The sequence below is a fragment of the Ictidomys tridecemlineatus genome, chromosome 2 (genome assembly GCF_052094955.1).
Source record: "Ictidomys tridecemlineatus isolate mIctTri1 chromosome 2, mIctTri1.hap1, whole genome shotgun sequence".
Classification (NCBI taxonomy): domain Eukaryota; kingdom Metazoa; phylum Chordata; class Mammalia; order Rodentia; family Sciuridae; genus Ictidomys; species Ictidomys tridecemlineatus.
The window spans coordinates 13,592,768-13,604,896 of NC_135478.1; the positions used below are offsets into that span (position 1 = coordinate 13,592,768).

Consider the following 12,129-nt stretch of genomic DNA (forward strand, 5'->3'; position numbering starts at 1 on the left):
AATGTCACAAACCCTGCTTGCTGGGCGCAGCTGTCATTGTGCTGATTTTGCAACAAGGAGATGGAGGCACCAGACATTGCCACTAACTGGGGACCAGGATCCTGAGTCCCCGGATCCTCTGACCCTGGGCTTTGCCTTCAGCTCTTATGATCTGCCTCGCCCCTTGGCAGGCTGTGGCCCGTCGGGCTCAGGGGCACGAGGAACAGAAATGTGGCAGAGCCGCTCCCTCTGGTTTTAAGAGTCTGGCCCTTGGTACAACCTGCAGGGGAGCCAGTTGTTTGCAGGAGCCCAATGTGGGAAGCTTGGTGGGAAGGTGATGGCCCCTGGACATGGTGGCAGCCAGATGCCGGAGAGGAGGTGGCCAGGGAAGGGACACTTCTCCTTGGGCAGGAGCCGAATGGAAGTGGAGCTACTTCACCATCCTGGTGTCTACCTGGGCAGGTGACATCTGCTTCACGCCTCTAATCCCGGCCACTGTGGCATCTGAGGAATTCAAGACCAGCTTGGGCACCTTAACAAGACCCTTTTCAAAATAAGTAGTAAAAAAGGCTGGGGATGTAGCTCGTGTTAGAGCTGCTGGGTTCAGTTCCCTGTGTTATATACCCGCATGCATACGTCATCAGTCACTGAGCCCCTTCATTCCTTACGTAACCACACAGTAAAGATTGTACCTCAACTTATAATATGGAAATCAAAGGCAGAGGAGCCAGAAACTGGTCTGAATTCTCCTGCCCTGTATGGGACACAGCTGGACAACCTGTCTGCCCAGAGCATGTGTGACCATTATGGACACCATCCAGGGCCCAGCCACAGATGGCCTTCCCTCCAGGGCCCTCCCTGCTGGGCTGTCTGACTGCTGAGGCCCTAGGCCTACCCTGAGGCCCACCCCAAGGGTGCTCTGGCTTCCTTACTTTAGTCCTGGGTGGGTCCACAGGCCCGAGACCTGTCTGTGGGGCTAGAGACACCTGCAGGATGGGGCTGATAATATGGCTCTCGGACCCACCCATGCTACTGCTGAGGTCCTGGGCCTCTGCCAGGGGCTGGGACTGATAGGGTGCCCGGGTACAGGGACACTGCCGCCTTCACCCCCCACCTGGCGAGTCTCGTGGTGGTCCCTGTTCATACCTGTAAGACCCTCATCTCGCGATTCGCAGAGCACCTTTGCCATCTCATGCATGCCTTGTTCTAAAGAGGACTTTTTAAGATGCTTTTCGAGGGCATCTGTGGTGTAGATGAGGCAAGGGAATTGGGAAGCCGGAGGGGAGCTCAGGTCACACTGAGGAGCCAGGGCAGGGCTGAAGTGCAGCCCACTGTGGGCGCCAGCTCCCCAGGAGCAACCCCGCTGACGTCGCAGGCTAGTGACCAGTGCCTCCCATTTGTAAGGGAACACGGCCTCCAATGAGAAGCAGGACTCCTCTGCTCCGGAAAGCTGGGGTCCTGGCCAGGGTCTGTGTGGAAGGACCCCCTGCTCATTCTGTGTTTGAGGGGCCCCTCAGTATCGTGCCCTGGACTTACCACTGAGAGCCTGAAGGACCCCCAGCCCTGCCCACAGGGATACACTCACTTTACACAAGAACCCGGGCACCTCTACCTCTCTGTCTGGTGTTTAGAGGATCAGTGGGCCACGCAGGAGAGGACTGGGTGTCACGGGGTGCTGGAGGAAGCAGTGACTGTCTTTGGGTTTGGAGGAAGAAAAGTCGTTATCCAGACGAAGCCTGAGGGCAGCAGTGAGCCCAGGGAGGAGGTTGTCTGGGGAGAGCAGGTGAGCAGACAGGCATGTGCAAGGGCCCTGTGCATGGCAAGGGGAGCGCAGTGCCCCCAAAGCATCAGAGAGGAACGGGGGCTCCTTGAGACCTTAGGGGCCACAGGGCAGGGCACCGGAGGCTGGGGTTTTCTGGGGGCCTGGGCAGGTCTGGGTGGTTTAGTGACTGGCCCTGCTGCTCTCAGCCAGATCTCCGTGGACGCAGGAGAGTGGGTGGGGCTGGTGGAGGGTGGGGAACAGACAGGGGTGGTAGGTCTTGGTGACGTGCATGGTGTGAAGGACAGCAGAGGGACAGAAGGGTATCACGAGCACCAGTGCATGAGTGACAGGAGGGCAGAGAGGCCCGGGGCCCACCAGGGCCTCCCTTACCCCAGGCGCCCGAGTCAGCTGGGACCAGGGGCTGGGGATGCTGCCCACCTCCTGGCAGCTGGCTTCTGGGCTGCCATTGGCTGTGGTGGTGGCCAGTTGACCTTGTCGGAGGGTGGCCTGGCAGGGAGCCGCATGCCCTTTCAGGTAGCAGAGCTGGACTGCAGCTCGGGCCTGAGTGTGATGCGTTAGAGCCCCTGTGGTTCTCAGCTTTGCTGCCTGGGACCTGTGACTCTTCCCCACTTCAGCAAGAGGACCAGGGACATGGCTCCAGGAGAGGCTGAGCAGATGTTCCGCATCCCAGCTTCTGCAGTGTCCTCACCTCCCTGGGCAGCGCACATCCACTCTGGGTCCCGGCGCACAGTGACTTGTCTGTGAGGGTGGGGACACTGCCTGGTGCCGGGTGCTTCCCACCTGACGGTTGCTCTGTCCCCCCAGCACCAGGAGCAGCATTCAGAGGGCCGCAGTGCCCCCTCCAGCGAGCCGCACCTCATCTTCGTCTATGAGGACAGGCAGATCTTGGAGGACGCGGCGGCCCTCATCAGCTACTACGTGAAGCGGCAGCCAGCCATCCAGAAGGAGGACCAGGGCACCATCCACCAGCTGCTGCACCACTTCCTGCCCAGCCTCTTCTTCTCCCAGCAGCTGGACCTGGCGGCTTCGGAGGAGTCAGCCGATGAGGACCGGGACGGCCCCCCGGGCCAGAGCTCAGACCCCAGCGAACGAAAGAAGCCGGCATCAGGGCCACAGAGCAGCCCCCCAGAGGAGAAGGGGACCTTTGGGGACATGCCAGCTGCTGAGCAGCCACCTGCACCACCACCCAAGCCCCTGGATGACGTGTATAGTCTCTTCTTCGCCAATAACAACTGGTACTTCTTCCTGCGCCTGCACCAGACCCTGTGCTCCAGGCTCTTGAGGATCTACCGCCAGGCCCAGAAGCAGCTGCTGGAGCACCGCACCGAGAAGGAGCGGGAGCAGCTTCTGTGCGAGGGCCGCAGGGAGAAGGGCAGCGACCCCGCCATGGAGCTGCGCCTCAAGCAGCCCAGTAAGCGCCCCATGGGGCCCTGGGTTCAGGCTCACGACTTGTGACCAAAGGCACAGATTGCATTTCTGGGTGGCCTTTGGTTGTGAATAGTCATCCCTCTGTGTCCTTAGGCTCCACATCCTCAGCTTCACCCACCTGCACACTGAAAATATCCCCCCTAAATCACATCTGTGCCAGACATGTACAGACCTTTATTTTATTGTCGTGATCCCTAAACAATACAGTGTAACAGCTGTGCCTGAGCGTGCCTTCGACTGGGTGTTCTAAGTGACCAGAGGGGATTCAGAAGTCTAGGGGACTGCACATGGGTCTGTGTAGATACATGTCATGGACAGAGGGACTTGAGCATCTGTGGGCTTGGTATCTGTGGGGTCTTGAACCAATCCCTTGTGGATACCAAGGGTCAACTGTTAATTATATGATTTTGAGTAGAAAGTTGCAAATGGAACATTGCCAATGTACTAAGAGATTCTCCAGTACCCCTCCCGGCTTCCTCCAGCAGTGACCCCTTTCCTAGATGTAGTCATGTCCAGACAGGAGACAGGCTTTAAGCGTTATCCTCCTTCACAGCCTTGTCTCACCAATCTTCCTGGTGCGTGTAAAGCCACCTCAGCCGTCCCTAGCTGCCATCCCCAAGTCTCACGGCTGAGCCATGTATCCAGACTGAGCAGCCGGGGTGGGGGTGGGGGTGCAGCCTGGCTGCTTGTGTTCCCTGGTGATGCCAGATTCCCCCTGGGTCGACTGCGCATATGCCAGGTCCTTGGTGGGGGCTGCCAGGCCCACAGTGGGGTTTCCCCGAGCTCCGAGGTGGGGACTCAACCCACGGTCTGCTCGTTCTCTTGGGAGGCAGTGGCCACAGTGTGGGGTGGTGCCTCACCGTCCGTCTTCCCTAGGTGAGGTGGAGCTGGAGGAGTATTACCCGGCCTTCCTGGACATGGTGCGGAGCCTGCTGGAGGGGAGCATCGACCCCACGCAGTACGAGGACACTCTGCGCGAGATGTTCACCATCCACGCCTACATCGGCTTCACCATGGACAAGCTGGTGCAGAACATCGCCCGACAGGTGAGCAGGGTTTGGACTTGGGAAATCAGGCCTTCCTCCACTCACGTACCAGAAGGCTGGCCCTGTGGTCAGCTCAGAAGACCTTTCCATTCATTCTATTGAGATGAAATTCAAATAACGTAGATTAATCATTGTGAAGTGCGTAGCTCATAGCATTTAGTACAGAACAAACATCCCTAATCCTCAAGCCCAAATCCTGAATGCTCCAAATCCAAAACTTTGAGCATCCATCTGATGCCAGAGGTGGAAAACTCCACACCATATAACTTTGTTTTACACACAAAATGATTTAAAAAACTGTATAAAATTGCCTCCAGCCTGTGCGTATGAGGTGTGTAAGAAGCACAAGTGAATTTCTTGTCTAGGCTGAGTCCATTCCCAGAATGCCTCATCATGCACGTTAGATATCCCGAAAGCTGAAAACACCCACGATCCAGAACATCTTTAGTGTCCAGTGTCTGGATAGGGGATGCTCACCTGTGTGTCCATGGCATTGTGCGGCTGCCACCTCTTTTCATTCCCCTAAAAGAGAGACCTCCATCCCCCTCCCTCAGCCCCTGGCAGCCACTGCCCTGCTTCCTGTGTCTGGGTATTCCTGTGCTGGCCACTGCACATCAGTGGACTCACGCACCATGTAGCTTTTTGCATCTAGCTTCTGTCACTTATGTAATGTTTTTGATGTCCATCACTTTGTGGCCTGTGCCAGTGCTTGGTTCCTTTTCAGGGCTGGGTAGCCTTCCCTCCTTTGGCCGATGTGTTCAGCCATTCCTCCACTGCAGGTGGTTGGGTTGTGGCCGCCTTGTCTCTACAGAGCAGCAGTGTCTGTGTGAGCTCAGGGTTGAGTCCTTGTTTGTCTTCTTGAGGGAAAATGGATGGCACATGTCCACTTACCCTGGGGGACATCAGCCATGCCTATCAACAGCAGTTTTATTGCTGGTGGAAAATGGCCACAGCTAAATGTCAGCAAAGGATGTGGGTCATAAACAAACAGCAAAAGCCCAGCTGAGCTGGATGAGGCCCAGACACGAGTCTGCCTGGTTGCTGCCGGAACTGTTCACCGCGACCTCTGTTTCCTGATTATCAAATGAGGCCATTTATTGTCAAGCAGATAAGAAGTTGGGAAAGAAAGTGTGTGGTTAACCCTCATCCAGACATGGCCAAGGGAGCTCTTCATCCTCCGGGATTCAGGGCCTTGGCCTCACCCAATCCCGCCAGGCCTCCACCGCTGAGCCTCACCCAGCCCCACAGACTGTTTGCTGAAGTAGAGCACAGATGGGAACGAGCCAGGTCCAGAGCAGCGGGTGGCCTTTCACCAGTGCAGCTTCCCCCTCATGTCCCCAGCCACCCTCCCACCATGGGCTTCCATCCTGCCCTCTGCACCAAGCGCTGAGCCCTGTGTAATGGCCGTGCCCAGGAGCACCATTCTGGGGCCTCCTGGTTACCCTACTCCTGTACCCGCTAAGGACGCCTGGGCCGTACCCCGTCCAGGCTGTGAGCAGCAGCATGTTGTGCCCCTGTGCCCTGGTGCAGGATGCGAGTGTGTCCTGCTTCCCAGGGCTCACCTGGCAGTGGGCAAGGCCGTGCCCTGTGTCCTCGCCAGGGCTCACCATCCGTGGTCCTGCTCCCGTGGGTGCCTTGGGGCTCACGTTGCTTGGGGGTGTGGCCTGTGGAGCCATCCTCCGTGTGCGCCCTGTTGCCCCAGAGCTGCCCTGTCCACCCACAACCAGGGGGCCACGGGGCTCTGCGAGGCAGCAGCTGTGTCTGGACACCGCCCTCCTTGATCTCCACTTCCCCTGCGAGTCAGGGGTGGGTCTCTGTCCCTTCCTGACTCCATCTGCAGTGGTGACCACTTTGGCTGGGTCATGGAGAAACAGCACCCAGGTTCCTGCACAGTGTCCCACGGCTTCTGGGACAGCAGGCTTGTTTGCAGCACCAGGAGGTTAGGCCAGATTGGGCACTTTGATTACTATTTGGGTGGGGGGAACCTTTCTACAGAATTTCTAGAACCTGTGCAGCTGACCTGCCGTGCCCTGGTCTCTTGCTGCCTGTTGTCCCCAGCTGTGGCTGTACTGAGCTCCAACCACAGCCCCAAGGCCAGGTTCCCCCAAGGGCAAGGACAAGGTAGATCACCCTGCCATTGGTGATCTACCTTGTCCAGGTTGGGTCTGACCTCTGACCTCTCGGTCTCACTTTTTTTTTTGAGGGCCAAGGAAGGTACCAGGGATTGAACTCAGGGCACTTGCCCACTGAGCCACATCCCAGCCCTATTTTGTATTTTATTTAGAGACAGGGTCTCACTGAGTTGCTTAGGGCCTCACTGTTGCTGAGGCTGGCTTTGAACCTGAGGTCCTCCTGCCTCAGCCTCCCGAGGCATTGGGGTTACAGGCGTGCGCCACTGTGCCTGGCTCAGCCTCACTTTTTAAAAAATGAGCATTTTTTAAAAATCTGCTCTTTAGCAGCAGTGGGTCTTTGTTGGGTGCCAGCAATGTGCCAGGTACCCCACAAGACCCGGGCATGTCTAGATGTCACTGCATTTATTAACAGTGACAATTGGGGAGGACATGTATGGTCCCCCTGAGGCATAGGGCCACCTGTCAGAGCCCAGAGCTGGTGCTGGGCAGAGTCCACGGCACACAGCTGAGGCTTGCCCCCAGCCCCAGCTACTCTCGTTGTTTCTTAAGGAACATAAAGATAAGAAACCTTTAAACCAAAGATCTAGGGAAAGTCCCACCTGCCATCACACTGCTTTCAGATAATGCACGCACGCACGTCTTCGCTGGATATTTCTCACACGGGGGGGGGGGGGGGGTGTGGCCTGGCCCCTCTGGCCTCTGTGGTCAGGCTTGGGCTGCTCTGCACAGCTCTGAGGTCACCCTGGGCAGCCCTCAGGATCCTGGTCCTCGCCCCACGCCTCGTTTCTGGCCTTTGCCAACTTCCTCTTGGGTGGGGTGGGGCTGCAGCAGGAGGGAGCTGTAGTGCCACCTGCTGTCCCTTTCTGCCAGCTGCACCACCTGGTGAGTGACGACGTGTGCCTGAAGGTGGTGGAGCTCTACCTGAATGAGAAGAAGCGGGGAGCCGCTGGCGGGAACCTGTCTTCCCGCTGTGTCCGAGCTGCCAGGGAAACCAGCTACCAGTGGAGGGCGGAGCGCTGCATGGCGGACGAGAACTGCTTCAAGGTGAGGCCAGCTCCCTCTGTCGCACGCACGCTGGGGTGGTGCCGGAGCCCCCAGGGGCGGCTGCGGAGAGGGCTGGACGCTGGTTTGGCTGCTGGGTGGCCCGAGGTACCACGCGCTTCACCTGCTCAGACTGAGACACTGGCCTGGCCTGCGAGCAAGGGTGAGTTCAGGGCCTGCGAGGCCCGCAGCCTACAAGGAAGCATCAGGGCCTTGGAAGGTGGCAGAGCAGGTGACCGATGTCCTGTGACCTTGTCCTGGCCAGCCAGGCTGTCTAGGTGGCTTTAGGCTTTTGTCTCCCCGCCTCCACCCCAGGTGATGTTCCTTCAGCGCAAAGGACAGGTGATCATGACCATCGAGCTACTGGACACTGAAGAGGCCCAGACAGAGGACCCTGTGGAGGTCCAGGTGAGGCCCCAGCCCCAAATCCATGCATGAGCTTGCTGCATAGGGGAGGGGACAGCATCCAGGGACAGCGTGGCGAGGCTCCTGGGCACACACTGGCCAGGGGCTGCTGGCCACCACTCCAGCAGAGGCTCCTTGCAGGCCGAGCCTCCCTGCTGCCCGTGTCCAGCCCTGTACCCACGTGTCCAGGTCAGCAGGACAGGCAGGGCCGGGGCTCCCGGGCACACCCACCTCTGGCCAGCAGCTGCAGCGCCTACTGCTCGATCCTGGAGGCCAGAGGCCCAGGTCCAGGTGGTGGCAGGGTCACACTCCTGCAAAGGCTCCCAGGGAGGGTCCTTCCTGGCCTCTTCCATGACCGTGGAGACCCCCTTCAGGAGTTTCCAGGAAACGTGATTCCACTTAGCTCAGGTCTGACTTGAGCAGGGCGGGGAGTGGGTGGAGTTCCTCGACCACACAGGCCATGGCCACCCTGCTGAGCCTGCTGTTGCCCAGCCCCAGGTCCTGTCTGGTCTCCTCTTCCTGTTGTTTGTGTCCTGACATCCATTCCTGTCCACTCCCGTCCTGGACCCCACTCTCTCTGTGAAGAGAGCCCCTCCCTCCTATTCCCCCGAGTGAGGTTTTATGTGACACCCACCGGAAGGCCATTATGCAGCCTGGACTTAGCCATAGGTGCCTGGAATACTGGTCACAGGCCCTGTTTGAACATGACCTGATTGTAGTGTCACCTCCTGGCCAAGTCCTTGGTTGCAGGTGGCATGTGGTGGTCTCTGTCACAGATCAGTCCTCGGGGACTTCTGGCCTCCCTAGGCTTTGGGGAGGAGGGTGGAGGTCTCCCTGAGCCCCTGAGTTGGGGCCAGGGTGAGAGCCCATGGCCCTGCCTGGAGGAGTCACGCTGCTGCCTGTCCTCAGCACTTGGCCCGCTATGTGGAGCAGTACGTGGGGACTGAGGGCGCGTCCAGCTCCCCCACCGAGGGCTTCCTGCTGAAACCCGTGTTCCTGCAGAGGTGAGCGAGGCTCATGCCCAGGGCTGGCTTGTCCTGGGGGGCGGCCCTGCCCTCCTGAGGCTGAGTCTGGAGCCAGCAGAACTGTAGGGGGGCCAGGGGTGGAGGCCCATTTCAGAGGCCCCACTGACTGTGGGGCTGCATCCCCCAGCCAGGGAGCAGAGGAACTGGGCCGAGACCCTGAGCGCCAGCCCTGGAGGGAGAAGCCTCTGGAACTGGCAGGGTCCGGCCAGCTGTGGCAGAGGGTGGCTCTGAGATCGGCCTCGGTGGAGTTTAGATTCGGTGGTTTCTGGTTGCTTCGATACACACCCCCCACCCCAGGAGGTTCTTGGGATGCTCAGGAGTTCCCTGGCCTACAAACCTCCTCCTCTTCCCGGGGCATCCCTGGCACCTCCTCTTGCTCCCAGGAACCTCAAGAAATTCCGGCGCTGGCAGTGCGAGCAGGTGCGGGCACTTCGCGGTGAGGCCAAGAGCTCCTGGAAGCGGCTCATCGGGGTGGAGAGCGCGTGTGACGTGGACTGCCGCTTCAAGCTCAGCACCCACAAGATGGTGTTCATCGTGAACTCCGAGGACTACATGTACCGCCGCGGGACCCTCTGCCGGGCCAAGCAGGTGCCGACTCCCTCTGTGATCGGGTGCCTGCACCTCGGGGACCGTGGGTCCGGCCCTCTGTCCCAGGTCTCTGGGCCACCCTAACACCCCTCCTCTCTGCAGGTACAGCCCCTGGTGCTGCTCCGCCACCACCAGCACTTCGAGGAGTGGCACAGCCGCTGGCTAGAGGACAATGTGACCGTGGAGGCAGCCAGCCTGGTACAGGACTGGCTCATGGGTGAGGAGGATGAGGACATGGTGCCCTGCAAGACGCTCTGTGAGACGGTGCACGTGCACGGCCTGCCCGTCACCCGCTACCGCGTGCAGTACAGCCGCCACCCAGCCTCGCCCTGAGCAGCCCGAGCAGTGACGCGCCCTTGGCCACAGCCTCCATCCTTGGGATGTTTTCCTGAACAAGTTGGGGCCTTGTGTCCCCAGCCCCGCTGCTGCGGGACAGCCAGCCCCAGAGCAAGGCCCTGCCTCCCCTGGGCTCCCTGGCTCGTGTGGGCCTGTCCTGTGCCAAACCTGATCCCTCTGCACTTGGGCCCTGGGCGCAGCCCCGCCCCCCAGGGGTGGGCAGACACCCTGGCCAAGGAGCCCCACTGTGCATCAGGTGCCAAATCCCTGCTGGGTGGGCACGTGCCATCACTGACCCTGAAGTCCCAGGGTCTTGGAAAAGTCACAGGTGACAGATATGCAAGGCCTGTGCTTGGGAGGGGCTGAGTGTCCCCAAGACCCTGACACCAAAGTAGCTGGGCCTTGGGTGGACCCGCTTGTAAAGCAGGTCCTTCCGCAGCTCCCCAGAAATGTTGCCTGAGGGTTGGGTGTCAGTCACGCAGCCAGTGATGGGCACCCTTGGTCATTCTGGAGAAGAGCCCCTCCAGCCGAGCTGGGGCTCCCACCGTAACTGTCCAGACCTGGAGCTGGCGTCTGTGCCTAGAAGACCCCTCTCTGGATTAGAGATGCCAGACCCCTTGCTGATCCAGCAGCCACTCCCTGTCCCTGAGGGCAGGTGCCTCTCTAGAGTGGTGGCCCCACCCAGGGAGCCCTGGGGCACCTGGTCCTGCCCTGCAGTGGGGGTCCTGAAAGTACATGTGTGCGCACGCACGTGCATCTGTTCCTTTGCGCTCTCCTAGTGGCCCTTACCTCTGCAGCAGCCAAGGCCTGCGGCTTCTTAGGGCTGGGGTTTCTGGACGCCGAGTCCGCCCTAGCTGCCCTGTCCTGCAGCACCACCCCAGCAGCCACGCAGCCCTCTGCCTGTCCCCGGGACAGCCCAGCTGCTCCCGGGGTCATTTTCTCTCTTTGCAAAGAGCCGAGGTGACCTGTCCCTCACTGGCCCCCAGGCTCTCTCTGCCAGATCCCACGGGACGGATTGGGCCAGCGTCTCGGACCTCTTCCCCCAGCCCCCTGCCCAGTCCCAGCATCGGAGGGAGCTGGAGCTGGCCCAGAGCAGCCGAGCTCAGCCTCCTGCAGCACGGCTGTGCCAAACTCAAGGATCCAGGCAGCAAAGACGTGTTTCTAGAAGTTTCCTGTGGGACTGGAGGCTCCCAACACCTGTGACCCCAGGCCTGGGCACTTCTGAGCCCATGAGCCCACCACAGGGCCCTTGCCTGTCCCCACTGTCTCGCAGGCACTTTGCGCAGCCTGGTCTCCTAGGAGGGGATCTGATCTCGGGGACTCCTGAGCCAGTCCCGCAGCTGGGCCCAGCCCGCAGCCCTCCCCGCCCTCCCCTGTGGCCAGGGGGAGATGGGGCCTGGGTGCTCCCAAGCCCCTCCCCGCTGCGTCCCACCTCCCGCATGCTTCTGTGGAGCAGCCCTCCGTTTCCGTTTCCGAGGAATTTCTGTTCTGGGGCTTGTCCTTCCTTCGCAGCTGTTTTGAATGTAGTTTTCCATTTCTATTTATTTGCACATTAAGGTTAAAAATTAAATATTGACGTAAAATCAAGAGGTTCTGTCAGTCATTTCCTGTGAGAACCCAGACACCTCCCCGCTAGTGAGCCATTGAGTGTCCCCGTGAGCCCACCCAGGGTCTGGAAGTGCCAAGACCCCCCAGGGGGTGGGACCTGGTTCCTGAAACCCAGAGGAGTTAGGGCAGCCCCTCAGGTGGCAGCGCTGGCCTTCACAGAGGTCACCCACCCCAGCCCTGCCTGCCCCAACGTGGGAATATTTTCTAGAACGTTATGTCCTCATTCCATTTCCACATTCAGTAGAAATGAATCTGAGTGTTGAGTGGTGTCTGCTTTGTGCTTTCTGCGCCCCGCCGGCCATCGCCTCCCCTGGGCCCCCCATCCCGAGGCCTGCCCCAGCACCCACAGAGCCAGCCTCCCTCTGGCCCCACCCCCCACCCTCCGCCTGCTCCCTGGCCTTCCAGTCTGCGACCCCTTCATACCTGGGCAGCCCCCACCTGTCTCTGGGTAGCTGCTGCGCACAGCTCTGCTTACAGTCCTGGCTGATGCACCTTCCCCTGAGGCTCCACATTCCCTCCTGCTCGTCCCTGGGCTCCCCTTCCCAAGAGCTGCCCAACCTCCCTCCCAGGACCCAGGTGCGCCCACACCCTGGGTGGCCCAGGCAGAGTGCCCTGGGCGTGCACCCCAGAGGGTCAGGGCTGCTGGGCAGGCTGGTCAACCTGGCTGAAGTGGTCCTGTCCCCAGCCCATGTCATTTAGGTGTCCAGGCCTCAGCAGTCAGAAGTGCTACAGGGACCAGAGGACATGCTCCGAGAAGT

At 59.9% G+C, this 12,129-nt stretch overlaps 1 protein-coding gene across 3 annotated transcripts in view; it reads left to right on the forward strand.

Moving 5' to 3' along the window:
• Sin3b (SIN3 transcription regulator family member B) overlaps positions 1–11,350 on the forward strand; it is a 39,038-nt gene extending 27,688 nt beyond the window's left edge. For all 3 annotated transcript variants that reach the window (XM_078037761.1, XM_078037762.1, XM_040290302.2), the window contains 7 exons: positions 2,567–3,173; positions 4,067–4,236; positions 7,239–7,412; positions 7,725–7,817; positions 8,724–8,818; positions 9,223–9,427; positions 9,530–11,350. In XM_078037761.1, the coding sequence (XP_077893887.1) occupies positions 2,567–3,173; positions 4,067–4,236; positions 7,239–7,412; positions 7,725–7,817; positions 8,724–8,818; positions 9,223–9,427; positions 9,530–9,760 (1,575 nt within the window). In that variant the 3' untranslated portion in view covers positions 9,761–11,350. The remainder of the gene's footprint in view (positions 1–2,566; positions 3,174–4,066; positions 4,237–7,238; positions 7,413–7,724; positions 7,818–8,723; positions 8,819–9,222; positions 9,428–9,529) is intronic.
• Positions 11,351–12,129: the final 779 nt, after the last annotated feature.